Source organism: Arvicanthis niloticus, chromosome 1, assembly GCF_011762505.2.
Source record: "Arvicanthis niloticus isolate mArvNil1 chromosome 1, mArvNil1.pat.X, whole genome shotgun sequence".
NCBI lineage: Eukaryota > Metazoa > Chordata > Mammalia > Rodentia > Muridae > Arvicanthis > Arvicanthis niloticus.
In genome coordinates, this window is record NC_047658.1 from 61,799,643 (window position 1) to 61,818,413 (window position 18,771).

At 36.9% G+C, this 18,771-nt stretch overlaps 1 protein-coding gene across 24 annotated transcripts in view; it reads left to right on the forward strand.

Annotated features, from left to right (window-relative positions):
• The window catches only part of Dlg2 (discs large MAGUK scaffold protein 2), a 1,841,012-nt gene that overhangs the window by 1,327,014 nt on the left and 495,227 nt on the right, over nt 1–18,771 (forward strand). For all 24 annotated transcript variants that reach the window (XM_076937777.1, XM_076937790.1, XM_076937770.1 and 21 more), the window contains one exon: nt 16,977–17,146. In XM_076937777.1, coding sequence (XP_076793892.1) covers nt 16,977–17,146 — 170 coding nt within the window. The remainder of the gene's footprint in view (nt 1–16,976; nt 17,147–18,771) is intronic.

Consider the following 18,771-nt stretch of genomic DNA (forward strand, 5'->3'; position numbering starts at 1 on the left):
AAAGAATATATTCTCAGCTTCATATCCAGGTAGAATAAGAATGGCCCGTGTTAAGTCGTTATCAGTAGATACACAGTATTGTTTGGTGTCTATCTAGATGATAGCTTCATTGTAAGACTTTCTGATGATTAATCTATTGTGCCACTTATAAGAGTCATCAAAGATGGCTTCTGTGTCACATCCTCATCACCTGTGCATCACCACTTCTCAGACACTTGGGTCACAGCATCCAACATGTATACATGAATTAGAGAAGCAGATGAGTCAAATAATTTTTTGTTATGTGGGGAGTGAGAGCTGATTGTCTCAGGAAATTCAGCAAGGTGAATAAGATATTTTGATACTTTCATTTATTTCAGTGACATCGATGAAGCTGGCAAATTTTTGATGTGTTAAACTTAAGATACACAACAAAAAAGTATTAAATAGAATCTGTCATTTTGCCCCCAACCTCTGTTATGCCCTAGTCCTGTGGATATTGACTTTCTTCTGTGTGTGTGAGGATGCATGGACTTGGAATTGACAAGGAAAGAAGAAAGCAGCATCCCCATCTTTAAAGACAGTCTTTGTAAAGTAGGAATAGGCATAAAAGTAAGAGTGGGTGCTGTAGGGGAAGTGTGTAGTGTTCTGAAAAGCTGTGGTTGGCAGCATCTCCTAGCTAGCAGAGTGTTCAGTGAAAGGCTGTAGAGAGGTGCTATTTACACCAAAACACATAGTGAGTGACTGGATCTAGTGAGTGTTCTATAGGCCAAGAGAGTGTGGCCAAAGGCCTGAAGAAGAAGGGAATATGAAGAGATTATTGATCCAGAGACAAGGCAAAATCACATGATGAGAATAAACAGAAGGCCACGAGAAACCAGGCCAAGGAAACCTTGGGTACTAGATAATGTAGGTTTGTTGTTGTTGTTGTTGTTGTTGTTGTGGTGGTGGTGGTGGTGGTGGTGGTGGTGGTGGTGGTGGTGGTGGTGGTGGTGGTGGTGGTGATGGTGGTAGTGGTTTGTCTCCAAACCTGAAACCTTGAGTGTTGTCACAGGAAAAGTGACTAAGATGAATCAGTGCCTATACAGAAGTTATCTGATGGTTTTGGGAGTTTATCTAGGGCATAAGCAAGAGAATGGCTTAGGGACTGATTGACCAAATTCATACCATAAGTGAAAGCAGCTTGAAATAATCTAACAACATACTGAGAAATGATTCAAGTTAAAATATGCTTAAGGGGTAAACTTCATAGGCTTTGGTTATTGTTGGATACAAGGGAAATACTATTATTATTATTTTATTTTTGAAATTATAATAAAATTACAATATTTCTCCCTTCCCTTTCCTCCCTCCAAACCTTCCCATATACCCCTTTCTGTTCTCCTTCAAATTCAGGGCCTCTTTTTTGCATATAACCTATAATTATATAATATACATGTGTCGATAGTTCTTTCTGTAGAGTGGAGGCCTCATGGGTTTTTCCCTGTCCACTTTGGCCTGTTCATTATTGTGGTCCTTGTTCAGCTCCTTTGCTCAGTCATGTTGGTAGGACTCTCTGTGTGTAGCTATTGATATTATGAGAAAACTATTCTTTACAATAAACCCTCTGTTTCCTCTCTGCCATGGATTCCATATCATGGGCTTCTTACATGGTCATGTCTGTTTATGTGGAGTTTCCTGTCTCATCCCATTGTCAGAAGATGAATCTGAGCTGTGAAGTGTGGTAAATGTGAAGCCTGGAGGGAAAGGAGAATTGGGAGAGAAGTTAATGATTTCATTTTGGATGACCTTTGGTTTCCAATGCCTGTGAAAAATTTGAGAGCAGATGTCTAGCAGGCAGTTGGATGCAAAGTTTGGAGCTGTCAGAAATCTTGTTGGGAGAGAACTAAATCTTTAAAACTGAGACGATTTTGATATTGCTTTCTGAAAGAATAGAGTGAAAAAAGAAGAGAGACAGGATTGTTGATATCAGGACTGGCTTAGGACCCGTGACATCACATTTAGGCAACCCCTACATCATTGCCAAGGCAACCACCATACATTCCCAGAATCTACTTGGCTCACCTCCCACCTTTACCAGCAAGAGGCTAAGTCACTATCCATATAAATAGGCATAGCCCACTGACCCCTCTCTCTCTCTCTCTCTCTCTCTCTCTCTCTCTCTCTCTCTCTCTCTCTCTCTCTCTCTCTCTTTCTCTCTCTTCCCCTTCTTCTTGCCATTACCTTTGCCCTATCTCCTAAATAAACCTCACATAGAACCCTTTGGCCTGGTGTGGTCTCTATCATGAGCCGCACACCTCAAACAAGGACTACATCCTGGATTATTTTAAAGTTCAGGACGATAGTTTGAGCAGAGACTTCCAGTTTGAGTAATTCATGTTTTAGTGAATATTTGGATGGATTTAGTACTGAATTTTCAGATTGTTCACCTGACCAATGCAGTCACCCCATTTTTCTTCATTAACACTTTTCCATGTATTCTTCCCCCACTTTTCAAAGAAAAGTGTGCAGAATGCCAGCCAGCCCAAACTATGGTTATTACCTAAATACAAAAGAAAAACCTCTATGTTTGCTCTTGATGACCAATGATTTGATGATTAATCTTTCCACTAAATTATTTTTTCTATATTTGCCTTTAATAAAGTTAAAAAGAAACTGTTAGTTAACAGTATTGAGATAATTTTCAAGAAAAATCACAGAATTTGAGGCCTATCACTTCTCATCCTGTCCTATCTTTATGTTTTTCCATCCTATCTTTAAAAGTAAAAATTTAATTACTAGGCTATCCCTAAGACCTTCCTTTCCTCCATCATTTTTGGAAAAAAAAATCTAGCCCCTAATTTTGCTCTTGGTCTTGTGGAGGCTTTATGCATGGGAGAAGAGGGATGCTAAAAGTGTAAGGTGGGAGTGGGTGGGTGGGTGGGTGGGTGGGTTTGGGGGAGCACCCTTTTCAAGGCAAAAGGGAGGTGGGAGGTGGTGGAGGATTCATGGAGAGGGAAACAGGAAGGGAGATAACATTTGAAATATAAATAAATGAAATAATTAACATAAATAAATAAACAAACAAACCAAAACACTGAAACCTTCTGATGGAGATGTTTTTCTTGGTGTCTTCATAGAGATACAAAGATCTCATGTCTTGCAAACACATACTTCATTGTGTTTCCTCCACTCATTCCTATTAAGGTGAATCAAGACCCCTCTCTGGTATCCAAAACCTGTCAATTCTTCTCATCTTTAAGATCTCATTTGATCACTTAACTCTATTATTCCCTACATCTCCAAAACTAGCCTTCCTTCAGTCATTCTGTGGACATTCAAATGTTTTGTAACTGTTATTTTCAGACAAGATACCATTAGTTTACATTTGTGCTTAATCACTGTCCATAGCCTCATGAGCTAAGCCTATCAGAAGAACGGTTTGCACATAGTCTCTGTAGATTTTTTTCCCTTTGCCAATTTCTAATCTGAACCTTTCACAATATGCCAACTAAGAATAACATAGAATACATTTCTCCTAATATCACCAGTACAGTAGATTTAACCAAAGCAGATATAATCTGTTTATCTCTCTTCTTGGTCCGTATTCTATTACTCTTCTCCTGAGCCCTGCTTTCTTATGCTTTCCTCCCTCTGATAACTCCCTTTCTACATCTTTTCTTTAATCTCTCTTAGCCTATTGGTCTTCACCTCTAAAAACAAAAAGAAACAAACAAAAATCTCCAAGTATGGTCCATTTTGCATATTTCAAAATGGCACCATTTAAATAATAAATTAAATATTAGCATGGGATTTCAATTTCTGGCCTTCTGTAAATTGTGAAACCCCATTTTCTCTACTACATCACTACTTCACATTCCTCCAGTGGAATCTATCTACTGAGGCTGTAAGGCAGTACTCTCAATTTGAAATCAGATTGAAAATATCTAGTTGTTCATTTTTTTCTCCTTAAACTCATGTTTATCTTCTACATTTTCTCATTGTTACCTGATCTATTTTAATGTTAGACCTTCTGGTCCATGCCCAGGGAGTTATGTGAGACACAACTACACGTATAAACAAAATGCAATGTTTTCCCAGATTCCCTGATTATAAAACCTTAAATATTTAAACTTTTCTTTAAGTCCAAAATATTCTGATTATCAGTAATATACAGTTGATAAAATTACTCCAATATATTAAATCATATGCCTGTAATTCTAAAACAATGAAAACATAAGTACAGTTGGGATATTTGTTTTCAATGGGACAAATACAACCACATCTACCCAACTTTTCTAACTAGTATACTTTTAGATTTTATGCATGCAAGAGAAGATATGTTTGGCATGTTTCATAAATGGAAAACTGCTAAGTAGTCAGAAGTCAGTATCAGCAACCACCATATGGGTCACAGGAGTCCTCGAAAAATCTATCACTTTAATTGTAGATTTCTTTTATCTTCTGGAAGCTTCTCTACAGCACTGCTTATGCATGCAGACTCTTTTACTAAGTAATTCCACAGAATTTCTCATTATAGAATCCTCGGTTCTTTTCTGCTCAAAAATGAAGTTTCATGGATAGTTATAACTATCCTTGAAGGTCATGTGCACACACACACACACACACACACACACACACACACACACACACAGGCTGAGTCAAGGACAACAGTGGGTTGCTTTGTACTTCAGAAGAGAAAATTAGAATTTCAATGACCTGAATACCTGGAAAGTAAGATGATCTTTGTGACCAAGGGTTTTCTTCCTCATGCATTATCCTCATGACCCCAGGATTTTTGGCTGTAGCTAAAGGATAATGCAAGAGACCACGCAGATATTTGGAAGGAGAAATCTAGCTTGCTTTTAGGAAATCACAAAATGTCACCAGTAATTTCAAAGTGTGTGATGAGTTTTCAGCACAAAATTAATTTGAATTTGTTATGAAATATGATTGAGCTTAGGGAGAAGTGGGAAGTTTGAAAATTATAAAATCACATAAACAATAATAGCTGATTTTTAAAGCTCAGGAAAGGTCAGAAAACAGCCTTGCTAATCATGCTCCCTTGAAAATTAGTAGCTTCAAGCAATTTAACATTATCTGCTGTATAGGGAATTGCTCACAACCATAGCCAGAATCAAATAATTCTAGTAATTGTAGGTTTGAAGTTAAGAAAGTCTTTGAGCCACAGCTATCAGAATTGAAATTTGGGCATCAAAACAATGCACACTTCATTGCAGTCAAGTCTAATACAATATTTTCTAACTGTTAATTTATTCATGCTATCATTCAATAATTCTGTTATTTGACTATTGACTGAACAACTACTATAGACTTAGCCTAATTACTATAGATGAAATAACTAACAAGATAATGTTCCTTTTCTAAAAAAAGATTACAATTTTATCTGTTTTATAGAAAATGAACAAGTATACAATATGTATACATTATAAATTATTACATACTTATATGATTATTATATGATTTTCCCTATATAATTATCAGGTAACATTTCATTAGTTATTAGATGTTGAGTAATGCTACATCATGTTAAAGAATATGTGATTGTTAAATAAAACACTTAGATAATTCTGTGGACAGATGTTAAGGACAAAATGTACTTTTTGTTTTTAATGTATTTGATGTAAGGGAAATAAACAAGTCATACAGTCTCTACAACCAACAGGGAGAGTAGCACATGATGAGTGCCTGGTAGCTATTTTGCATGAAGGGATTGAGTTAGAAATGGTTAACACTGTCTGCATTAGGTTTATGTTGATGTGACCAAATTCTTGACACAAAAACTTAAGGATGGAAGGATGCATTTTCGCTCTTTCCTTCAGAGGGTTCCATCCATCAGAGCCAGGAAAACCTAGCTGAGGAGGATCAGTCAAATAGGAAAAAAACTCTGAAAATAATATGTAACTTCTAATGATGAAAAAACATTCTTAAGCTTTAATTGGTTTTATGTGCAAGAAAATATAGTCTCCTCCCTCCCCTTACCATGATATGACCTTATGTGTATCTCCTTCTTATTCCGTGAATCAGTGGCCAGTATTCTTATGCCCAACACTGTTTTCTCTATGTCTAAGTACCATACACTGTGTAGTAGATGCTCAGTACTTGTTGGTTGAATGTGAAACTCTGCAATGATACTTGATATTTCATTGCTAGAGGTTCTTTGCTTTGTTGAGACCTTGTCTTCTCCCTGAAGATTTGCCTTGGATACAAATATGATGGTAAATAATACTGTGTATCTTCATGGGGAATAAACTGGAGCTCATTCTTTTTACACCAGAAAGGATATAATGATAAAAGAAGAGAGTGCCCTTGTGTCACGACTTGAGTGTGTATATCTGTAGCAAAGATGTCACTGACTAGCTACCATACTTCTAAATTTATGCAAATATCAAGCCTATAATCTGTGCTGACTCTGTTTGAGGCACCACTGGGGGTGCTAAACATTCAAAAGTAAACAAAATATGTTTTCCTGTGAGTGGCTCACAATGTATAAATAGAAATTGTAAAAAAAAACCCAAATTCCCTTTCCTCAGCTCCCACATGTAATCAAATGACATATGTACTAGATCTTAATAAGCACCATTCTTTGCCCCTTCTTCTTACCCTGTCAATGCCAGAGGTCCACTGGGAGTGGGAGGGGTCACTGAATGCTCTGAGGATAGCCCACACTTTCTTCTACCCTCTCTTCATGCCTACTCCCTTTCCTCACTAAAGATGTGGATGTGGGTAGCAAAGGGGACTCTTAGAAAACAATAATCCAGCCTTAAACATAGCCATCACTTAAGTCACCATTTGGGTTCAAGTCCAGATTCTTATCAAGCCTTGCAGGCCTTCCAGTCCTGATTCTGTGGCCCATCTTATCAGCTTCTAAGCTAGTCCAGGAGCTGTGTTCCATCTCTGCTCACCTGATGATCCTCAGTCTCTGTTACCTTACATGCTCCAAGAGGTTTTCTTCAATCTTCTTACAACACTTTTTTTCTCAATGTGTTCACACTGTGCTGCAACATTTACATGAAGTTTTAGTAGCTTGATTTTCTAATTCTATTGTTATACTATAAAGTACCCTCAGGGTGAGGGTTGAAAAGGTGGTGCAGTACTGAACAGACTATCGAAAACAAACTATTGGTAGACTAGCTAGCCAAGGAGATGCTTATACCATGAATGTATGTGGTATTTGAGAAAACTAACATATAACAAGAGACTAGACTGGAGAGGTAAAAAACAATCACACTGTTAAAAGACTTGTGTGCTTAAGAAGCTTCAGAAAACAGACTGGCAGATTCAGTCTTCATTCCACAGATCCCTAAGAGCTTTGCTGCCAATAGACTATAGAAAACCTTTCTGTGGATTAGAAAAAGACCCTTTTCAGCTGGGGCACTACATCTTGAGAAGAAAGGGCACTGGGCACATTCTATTCTGTTTGCTGTGGGCTCTACTGACTTGTTTGTGGCATGCTGACACCTCAGAACTCTCTGAAAGCAACAGATAAGAGCTTCCAGCAAGTCTTATTCTTATCCCCTTTCTTCTCTGATACAGAAATCCTAGAAGCTGCACGTTTTCTGTAACTTATAAGCAATTATAATTACATGTTGTGTGGCTCCTGAGCAAGATTTAATTTGCAAATAGAGCTTGACTTAAAAATGTTAAATGCTGAATGCCTCCCATAGGCAGTTGGAAACAATCAAAGACTATTAAATATAGGGTAAAATAATCAGGTTTAATCTCAGAAACATGATTCTGACAGTAGGTTAGAAAAGGGATATGCTGGCTAGTTTATACTAAATTAACATAACTAGAGAGAGCTATAGGCAAGCCTGTAGGGCATTTTCTTAATTAGTGATAGATTGCTGGGGGGTGGGGGGGAGGAGGGCACAGCCATTGTGGGTGAAGATAACCCTGTACAGATTGGTCTGGGTTCTATAATAAAGCAAGCTGAGCAAGCCAAGGAGAGCAAGCCAGTAAGTAGCACCCCTTCATGGTATCAATCCCTTCCTCCAACTCCTGCCCTGATGGGTTCCTGTTCTGACTTCTTTCAATGATGGACTGACTACAAAATGGAAGTGTAAGCCAAGTAAAACCTTTCCTCCCCAACTTGTTTAACAATGTTTCATCATAGCAAGAGAAACTATAACTAGCAACAGGTTATAGGAGACTATCCTAGAAGCAAGATGGGTTGCAATAAGATTTTCTAAAATCTAGGTTGTTGACAATCTAGGTGGAATATGCAGTGGAGAGAATCTCTCTCTCTCTCTCTCTCTCTCTCTCTCTCTCTCTCTCTCTGTCTGTCTCTCTGAGTATGTGTGTGTGTGTTACAGATTAGATATATGTCAAAGAAATACCCACTTCTCCCATGAAATGTATCTCTGGTGTTAGAATAATTTACCTCGGTAAAGGTGAAAAGTGAAGTACTGAGTTAGGCATTTGAGGTGTACTGTTGACTTCCAGTATAGATAAATACAAGGCTCAGATGATCTTAAGTTTTGATTCACAGAAGCAGAGGTAGAACAGAATTTTAAAATCACTGAAGTCAGTGTGATGACACAAAAGAATATTGCCTAATTGGAAAGTGGAAACTCTAGGATTAGAATTCATGTATGATTTATGAACCTAATGTTCTTCCCATGTTACTTTGTTTCTTGTGTATCTCAGCTTCTCACCAAAATATTTGTCCCATTTATCATAAAGCAAAAGTGAATGATAATGAAAAGGTGTGTAATTATGAATTCCCTATGTCTGGTGCAACATCCATGTCTAGAGTCAGAAAATATTTGAGTTGAAGGAAATGAAGGAGTAAATCTAATGTTTGAAGACATATTTCTTAAAGTGTGATTAGTTTATGGTGTAGTAGCTCTTGTAGAGTACCCAGCCATCTTACAGCTCTGGATGAGAACCCACCATAACTTTATTTTTATTCTACCCATTGTGAGCAACAAGAACTTTAGTGATTTAGAAACATCTCCTGAGGCCATGGAGTATGACCTTGCCCTTGAATGAAGCCAGATTTATTTATAGATATTTGGAAGAGAGAAAGAAATATGAAATAAGATACAGTGGCATGCTTAGTGAACAGTAAAGAGGAATGAGTTCAAATTTAGATTTTGTAAATGATGTTTACTTCTTAAATAAAACCTGTTTGTCAGACAAATCAATATAATCAAGTAAAAATAAATCAGTCTTTATTTTATATGTGTTAAGTAAGTCTTGAGGAATTGGGAGGTGGAGTGACCAGAAACGTTGTCAAGTTTGACATGGGAAAAGTACCTATCTTTGTCTCAGAGTGGAGTACAGAGCAGCTTGTTAGCCTGGCACCAGAAAAGCCAGGTAGGAAGTTGTGGCATAGCTGAATCCAGGTGAAAAGAACAGTAGCCCATCTCATGACAGTCGATGACCATGGATAGAATACTATAGTAGGGAGAATCAGCAGTGTCCAATCCTGTGGTTCTCTCCCTTTGAAATTCCCACTCAATGCCCATTTCTCTTTGTTATACTCATTAAGCTGCCTGGCTTGAGATTTGTTACTGGCAACTCTGCTTCTCCAGGAATGAGCCAAAAGACCAATCATTGGTGCTGAAATAGCAATTTCTTCCCCTGTTGTGGAAAGCTGTGATGTTTCCCAGATGACAGCTGCAGAGACTCCTGCAAGCATTTTATATAAGGGAAATGAAGTGGTAAATGGAGAGGGAGAAATAGTACATGCACAGTAGAAGATGGTGTCTATGCATAATAAATGCAGTTACCCTCACCCAGAGTTAGAGTGGAGAGCAGAGCCCTATGGATGAGATGGAGAACAAAGTGACTCTTGGTGAATGCTTAACTGGCTAATGCTGAAGGAGAAAAATGAAAAATGGACATGCGACAAGGTGCTTTGTATCTGCAAAGCTTCTCACAGTTTGTCACTGTGGTCTCCTGGTCCAGGTTCCCTCTGAGATTTGTTCCAAATAGTGAGAAGTTGCAAAACAAGCTGAATAGTTGCATAGTCAGAACTCAAGGATTTTATCATAACTGTTTAGTCTTTGTTAGACTGAGAACTTCTATTCATTTTGGAATTGGCATTAGCAAAGCAGATTGCACCTTCAAAACCTAGAGTATGGACAGGACAGCCAAGTTCATTAAGAATTTGAGGATTTGAATCTTCTCTTGTTCTAGACCTACTTTCCAAGGAACTGCAGGAGGCAGGGAATATAATTCATGTTACGGTGAACATTTTTATCTAAGGTTCTAGGTTCCATCTCTTAGCTTCTTCTACCTACCCAAATAAAGACCTGCAGTAGATCCCAACGACATTGAGCCTACTAAACTCTCCAAGTGACTTGGATTAGTATTGATCTCCATTTTGTTATTAGGCTCAGCGTTAATGGTTGTCAGTATGATCCTTGAGTTCACTGATGTTCACTTAGAATTTGGTCTTAAATATGTCATTAATTTGTTTTGAGACGGTGTCTAATAATGTAGCCTTAGCTAGTGTAGACTTTGCTATGTAGAGCTGGCTGGCTGCAAACTCATCGAGATCCACTTCCCTCTGGCTCCTGAATGTTGGAATTAAAGGTGTGTGCTGTCATACCCTGCTCATATAATTATTTTAATAAACCACAAATGTATGGATGATGTATTACATAAACTTTGTGAGGACATACATGTAGCTTACATCTTTTTTCTCTATTAATTAATTAATTTATTCACTTTACATCCTTTTTTTATTACCCACATCTTCTAGTCCCCCAGCCCCTCCCTTTATTCTACTTTGAGAAAGGCCAGGGCCTCCTCTGAATACCAACTCACCATGGTACCTCAAGTCACTTCAGGACTAAGTCCATTCTCTACCACTGAAGCCACACAAGGCAGCACAGCTAGGGAAACAGTATCCACAGACAGGTAACAAGTCCAGGTAAGCCCCTGCTTTAGTTGTTGGGGGACCTGCATAAAAACCAAGCTATACATCTGCTACACATGTGCAGGGGACTTATGTTCAGCCAGAACTTGCTCTTTGGTTGGCTGGTGGTTCAGTCTCTGAGAGCCCCCAGTTTCCAGATTAGTTGACTCTGTTGGTCTTCTTGTGAAGTCCCTATCCCCTCCAGTTTCTTCAATTCTTCCCCCAACTCTTCCATTAGACTCCCCAAGCTCTATCTAATGTTTGACTGTCTCTACATCTGTTTCAGTCAGCTGCTGGCTTACTATTATATCTTTAAGCTTTAGTTACTTAAGCTATTATTAAAAGAAGACAACCGTATATAACTTTCAGTGTTCCTGAACTGATTAAAATACACAGTATGTAAGATATTTCCAACTATGTAGTAGACATGCTTTTTAATCAACCAAAGACCATAGTTTAGTCTAATGTACGTTCATAACCGATATCTTGGTTAAATTTTAAGATCAACTGAACACACATAATTTTACTGCATGTCCCAAACTGTACAGAAAAGTCTAATGCTTTAAAAAAAAAGTTATTTATTTAAAATCTGAAAACCATGTTCATTTATGTGAAATTTCAAATTTTGCTAAGTGCCTTTTATTTTTATTTGTTAAGTCTGGAAAGTCTATTTGTATTTTGTAGGAATAACCTAACAGAGAAACACTGAACAAAACCAAATGGGCCAACGATGGCCTCTCAGAAAATACTTTAACACTGAAATATAAGTTAAAAGCAGACCAACATAGTAGGACATGCCTTTAATCCCAGCATTCTGGAGTCAGACAAGATTTCTGTGACTTTGAGGCCAGCCTGGTCTACAAAGTGAGTTTCCTCTTATCAGGCACTATGTTAATTTTTACTATTGCATTATCTAGTTTTATCCATGCAGCAGACTTAATATCTCCATTTTCAGGTGTAAATATATCAGCGTTGAGATGTTGAATGAGAAAAAAAAAAAAAAAAAAAAACCCAGCTCCTGAGTTTAAGAGTTCAGAGAAGACCTGAGATATATATGAAAAAGGCACACAAAACTTGTTCGTAATTCATCTTAAACATTGCATGCCTATCATATAAGTTATGGAAGGAACATAAGAGATATGTTTGAAATATTCATAATCTCTTTACTCAGGAAAAATAAGAACTACAGGTTAGCATTACTCTTTCTTTCTAGTATTTCTTTGCATACTAAACAGCAATATTTGCATTTTTAAAGTGTATTATGAGTCATGAAACATATTATATAAAATGATATTCTCAATATTTATATATATTCACATAACAAATCTTATTTTAAAATTACAACATATGTTGACACTTATGGGAGATAAAACTATATTTACATGTTATTTTAAAATATATTCTTAAAATAGAACCAGTAATTTCTTAAATATTAATTTTGAGTGATTTCTCATCATGTGATATAAATACAAAGATTACAGGTGTCTCTATGGACAGGTTACATAAATTTTTGTTTCTAATATATTCAGTTGAAGGAAATATATCAGAATTGCAGAAGGAAATTCCAGGGAACTATTAAAATCATTTTTTTTTTTTAAAAAAACTGGGTGGCCAATTCTGTTCCACAAGATGAAATTCTCCAAGCAAAACTACAGACTTATATTTGAAACAGCAAATATGGAGTGAAACAGTTCCATCAGTACAGTGATGAGAAAGTCTGTATGCAAATGTCTTTCTTACACAATGGCTCAGAGTTATGAGAGAGGATGGTCTTTATGCTAGGATGATGCATTACTTCAGCTGCAAGCTAATGATACATTTATGTGCATTAAAATGAAGGGGTAACTTGACTCACAAAGGTTATCTTCAGTTAGAGTAAACAAATTAATTTTAAATAGCTGTGACCCTCTGGCCAGATTCTATTTTAAGTAAATGGGATGGGGGTGGAGTTAGAATTGAATGCCCTACTTCTCTGGCTTAACATTCTCTCTCTTTAGTAATTTCAATTTTTTAAGAATTTCATCATAGTTTCTTATTTTAATGTAATGCATAAAATTCTAAATTCTTTTTATTAGCATAGAGAAAGGTAAAACCAGTTGGAAACCATGTCTCTGACCTCACCATGAGTGAGTGACCTTACCATTGATATCCCTCTATTTATAAAATGGAGATCAATACTTCATGAACTGAAGTGAGAAAATTGAGTGAAGAGACCAGACTAATAGAGCACACAGTTGATGTCTGTTAATATCACCACACATGAATGAGACCACTACCACAATTTTGGGCCAAATTTGAAGCCAGCTTTAATTAAATACTGGCCAGGGTGGTGAACTGTGGCCAGAACCATTTTTTGGTTCCTAGAAAATGGCAACAACAAGCCAACTTTTGCTGAGGCTTAAAGAGACCCATTGAGGCTAATTATTTCCTACGGAGTTCAATCAGGGAAAAACATACATTCTGATGTATTTTCTGCCCACCTATTTCTTGCTAATTCATTTCCTGCCTATGTACTTCCTACTGTAGAGGAATTTTAATCCAGAGATATAGCTACTCAGGAAAGGAATGACATCTAAAGACCTCAAGGTCTATGTTATCCAGCTGGAATGCAAACAGTCTGGATTACCTCTGGCCAGAATACAAACATGCCCTTAATACACACCTTTTTTTTTCTTTTTTTATTGGAGATTATATTTACATTTCAGATTTTATCCCCTTATCCTATTCCCCCCACTACTCAGGAGCCTTCTATCCCATCCCCCTTCCTCATGCTTCTATGAGGATGTGCTCCCACCTACCCCCCACTCCCACCTCCCCACCCTCGAATTCCTCCCCACTCAGTGTTCAGCCTTCATGGGACCAAGGATCTCCTCTCCCACCTATGCCCAACAAGGCCATCCTCCCCTATATGTACAGATGAACTCATGGGTCACCATGACTCCTTAATACACACTTTAAATCTCAGACAATAACGTCTAATTTTTAAAACTGACCAAAGAAAGATTTGACAGAATGAGTCAGAGAAAGGCTATGCCCAACTCTCATGAGAACAGACCGGAAAAAGAGGCTACTGAAAGACTAGTGAAAGATAGAAAGGCAGTCCATTTTAGTTCAGTTCAGTTAAATTTAGAGACTTTGGTTCTGTGCAGTTCTGTTGAGTGCAGTTGAGCTCAGAGCAGAGCACTTGAATACAGAGCCGTTCAGTTTGTAGAGTTCAGAGGCAGTCATTCTAAGCAAAGCAATTCAGTCAGAACCGGAGAGAAACCAGATTGAATTGGTCAGCTTAGAGAGGAGTTTGAGCCTCAAGAGTTGAGTTGAGTTGAACCAGTCAGCCAGCGTTCAGAAAGAGCTGGAAACGTTGAACTTATTAAGCAGTAAGCATCCAAGAAGACAACTACATCTGGCAAATAGAAGATACTTTTTTACATATCACCTACCTGTGGTCCAACACATCTGGTGCAGTTATGTCAAACAACTTGTTTAGGGGAGTAAAATCATGGGTCTTATTATCATCCATAAACAATAGCATTCAGAAAAAAAAAATCCCAGAAAGTGTCTGTCCTTGGGTCCTTACCCCTTGGCCTATAAGTTAGAGGCATTTTTGTTCTATGGATCTTTTAAGCCCAGAGATTAAAAATTAAAATTTAACTTTGGCTCTGGCATACCCCTAATGAAAAATTTAAATTTCTACTATGTTCACTTTTAAACAAATCACTTTTCAGTAACTTTCATCTCTCTAGTGTTACACATATTTACACTCATTAACTGTCTACTGACTCCTCTACCCACCCATGACTATGCTTCCTCTTTTTCCCAAAGAAATCAGGTGTCTTGTATGTAGCTGGACTCAAACCCAGACCTCCTCTTTGTCAGTCTTATATTCTATGTAATATGTTAAAGCTACCTACTTCACCTATTATTCAGGAACCACCATGTGAGTTAGGCTGTGTTTTGTTTATACTTGTAACTGTACACAAAAATGCAAAGATGCCACTGTACACAAAAGGAAATAATTAGTAGAGTTTGAATAAATGTAGCCTCTAATTTTTTTTCTACTGCTCACTTCTATGAAAAGTAGTGGTCATGCTGTGATTAGTATTCTGAACATGGGGTGATGACAAACTATGCTTTTTTATAATCATGAGATGGCAAAATTACCCACTCTCAAAGGACCAGCTGCTCTATGGAGGCTGGCATCCCTGATGCATGCCTACATTCTCAAAACTATTTTAATTGGTAGCTTTCTGCATTTTTGTTGTTGTTAGAGAGGAAATGTATGTGTAAACCTATTAAAACCATCCCATCTGTTCTGATAAAATAACATCACTGTTTCTTAGTGAAATTTCAGGAATTTAAGGCTGCTGTGTGTTCTTTTATAGGCAAAGGTTTTGTAATAATAGCCTCTTAAACAGAATAATAAAGAATTATGGAAAGCTACACTTAAAAACCATCCCCATGCATTTATACATTTATATAACATGTCCATGGTAGATTTATATGTTGACTTAATAAGCATAGAATACATGAAATAGCACATCACTATATATTCATATGTTAATTCATTAGTATTACTTAATTCAAATATTAATATGAAGGCTTGAGAGATCCAGATTTATCTAGGTACTAGAGTACTTGCCAAGTGTATATAAAGATGTAGGCTTATGAACCAAGTACTATAAAAGTAGATAAATATAAAAAGAAAAATCATTGGTAGATTAATTGTGATGATAATGATGGTAATGATGAAGATAGATGGTAGATAGACAGTAGAAAGATTGGTAGATAATTGATAGATTTGAGAATAAATCCAATCTCTACCCAACCTACAAATACTCTAATAAAAGGGCCTAACTATTTATATTATTACAAATTATACTAATTTGCACAATGGACATTATTGTTACTCTATAAAGCTATTAAAAATTCATTGTTAGGAATATCATACATTAATACATACAACACTAATAACACATTTATTAGAAGTTTATTATATGTTTGGATCTATGGAAGAGCTTATATGAATATTGTCTAGTTTGTTCTTCCCTAAATCCTTCATAGTAGATATTACTATTATTAATGAATGTAGAGGCTTTGAGAGGTTGAAAAAATTACCTATACTTTTGAACATAGAGGATGAAAATCCAACAACTGAATTTTAATTGTTGGGGTTTTTTTATTCAACAAATACTTGCTAAATAATGTATCTCTTGGACAAAACTAGACACTGGAAGGGAAATCAGGGAATAGAAGTTGGGTAAGGTTCTAATCATACTCACTTCTTCTGGTGACTTTAAGGAGAAGGGATTCAAAGAAAACAAAGAGGGCAGAAGAATCTTAGGCACGAGGTTGTGAAAGTCATCTAGGGACAAGGTGGCATTGACTTCTACCAGGAGGTAGCAGAGAAGATGAAAACTGGATATGCTCTGTAGGTTTATCTGAGTATATAGTGATGGAGGGAAAAAAGGGTCAGACAAGAACTGTTCCTCATTTTTGACTTGGAGCAATAGATAAGCTGAAATTGATAATATTAAATGGGCAGATTGAAGATGAATTCCTGGCAAAGATAATTAAAGATAATTTGCCAACAAGCTTAACACATTAAGATGACTGTTTTACATGATTTTTCTTCTTCCCACATAGTTACATTTTTCAGAGTTTCTACAATTATTGCATAACACTTTTATATCTAGCAAGTTAAGAATTTTACAAAGTGAAGTGATAAAATTATATCTGTTGTGTCTATATAGTCTGCCATAATTTCTGAGAAGCCTTTAGATCATAACTTCCAGTCCAACCAACTAAGATAGTAAAAGTAATGATATCATTGACACCTATCTTAAAATGCAAGTCCTTCTAACGATGCTGTATGCCAATCAATCCTAATTGCACTACCATAGTAGAGTCTAAAATGGAAACTGACTAGCCTTGTGATCAGTGTGTGGAGTGTTGGGCAGTTGCGGTGTATGAGCTTGACACAATTTCTCATACTATAAATAAGGAACCTTCCAAATTTGAACATTTTCAAATCTCTCATACTCTTGCCCCCTTGTTAATGTGGATAGTTATAATGAATTCCTCTCTTCAAGCTCCTTACTGCTGCTGAACCTTGCCTTTTCCTCCTTCGCAGGGTCAACGATTGTATCTTGCGGGTGAACGAAGTCGATGTGTCGGAGGTTTCCCATAGTAAAGCAGTGGAGGCCCTTAAGGAAGCAGGCTCTATTGTGCGACTGTATGTGCGTAGAAGACGACCCATACTGGAGACTGTCGTGGAAATCAAACTTTTCAAAGGGCCGAAAGGTAATAAGACTTATACTGAGACACAAATGTCAAAATTTGTCTAAAATTTACTCCATTGTCTACCTATAAAGACTTTCAATTCTCTGATCTTCATTGCTTGGTAGTAGCTTTGACACTCTGTGATAGCATTTTATAGAGATGGTTGAAGAAACCAGAACTCTACATACAAACTATGAGTGTATACTTATGTAGGGAGTGCCATAAATGATAACAACCACCGCTTAATATTTTTCATGATTTTTTTAACTGACAGGCTCATTATAACTTAGGCAGCATGTTAACACTTCCTAATATTTCAGATATGCATGGTAAATTCTCTCATTAAACTCAATATTAATATAAGTAACAATTTAAGAGAATCTTTTCTGGGGCTGAAGAGACTGCTTAATAGTTAGGAGGGCTTACTGCTCTTACAGAGGACTTGAGTTCAGTTTGCACCACCCATATCAGATCACTCACAGCCACATGTAACTCCAGCTTCAAGGGATCTCACATTCTCTTCTGGCCTCCATGTGCACCCTCACACAGAAACATACACAAAAATAAAATTCAATAACAACAATCTTTATTCATACTTAATCGTATTTCATAATATGATTTCTTTTGATTTTATACTATTATGTGTTATAGCCAATAAGCACTGCATTGATTTTAACATAGAGAAAATACATTGTTTGTTTGTTTGTTTGTTTGTTTGTTTTTAGTGTTCAGAGATATATATGGATTCTTGTGTGTGCCCTGAGGACCTGGGTGAATACTGAGATTAAAACCTCACAGTAATCTAACTTACAACACTGATATCAACATTACTCAAATAGTATTCAGATCCTTCAGAAAACTTTAATAATTAGTTTAACACAATTAAATTTTTTATTTCTTTCTTTTTTTTTTTTTTTAGACAGGGTTTCTTTGTGCAGCTTTGGCTCTCCTGAAACTAGCTCTATAGATCAGGCTGGCCTCAAACTCACAGAGATCCTCTTGCATCTGCCTCCCAAGTGCTAGTATTAAAAGCATGCCCGCTACTGCCTGGACTCACAATTAATGTTATAAATTATGTTTCTTTATAGTCTATTTAATATCAAATAGTACGTATGTGATTGAAACAAAAAGCATTTCACCTTCTCTGGGGGACAGTATTTAGAGCCATTTGCCATCAACATAAAAATCAGACAAACTCATTAGAATACGAGTTCAGCCATTTACTAATGGAATTACCTTCATTAAATTCATGGACTTAATGAGACCAAATATGTTTAAAAGAGCTTGTACATAGTAGGAAGGAGCATAAACTAAAAGTCAGTGTGGAACAGGTAGCAGGAAATAGGGGGAAAGTGGAGACAGAGCCCATGAAGATGCCCAAGATTCAGAATCCAGAGACCTGCATCAGAGTGCAGACCTGACTTTATTGTTTATTAAATAAGCTTTTTAGTCAATTAGGATATGTTTATGTATCCAAGGGCAAATTGAGGTGCAACCTGTGTTGTTTCACCAAATCTGACCCACCTGCCCATGAGCCTGTAGGAGAGGGTCCAATCCCCTGAGAAGATTTGGGTGGCAGGGTGGGGGGTTGTGTTGTCTCACCTGTGTGCGGAGAGAAATGTCAGATCATACAATGTATACAGGAG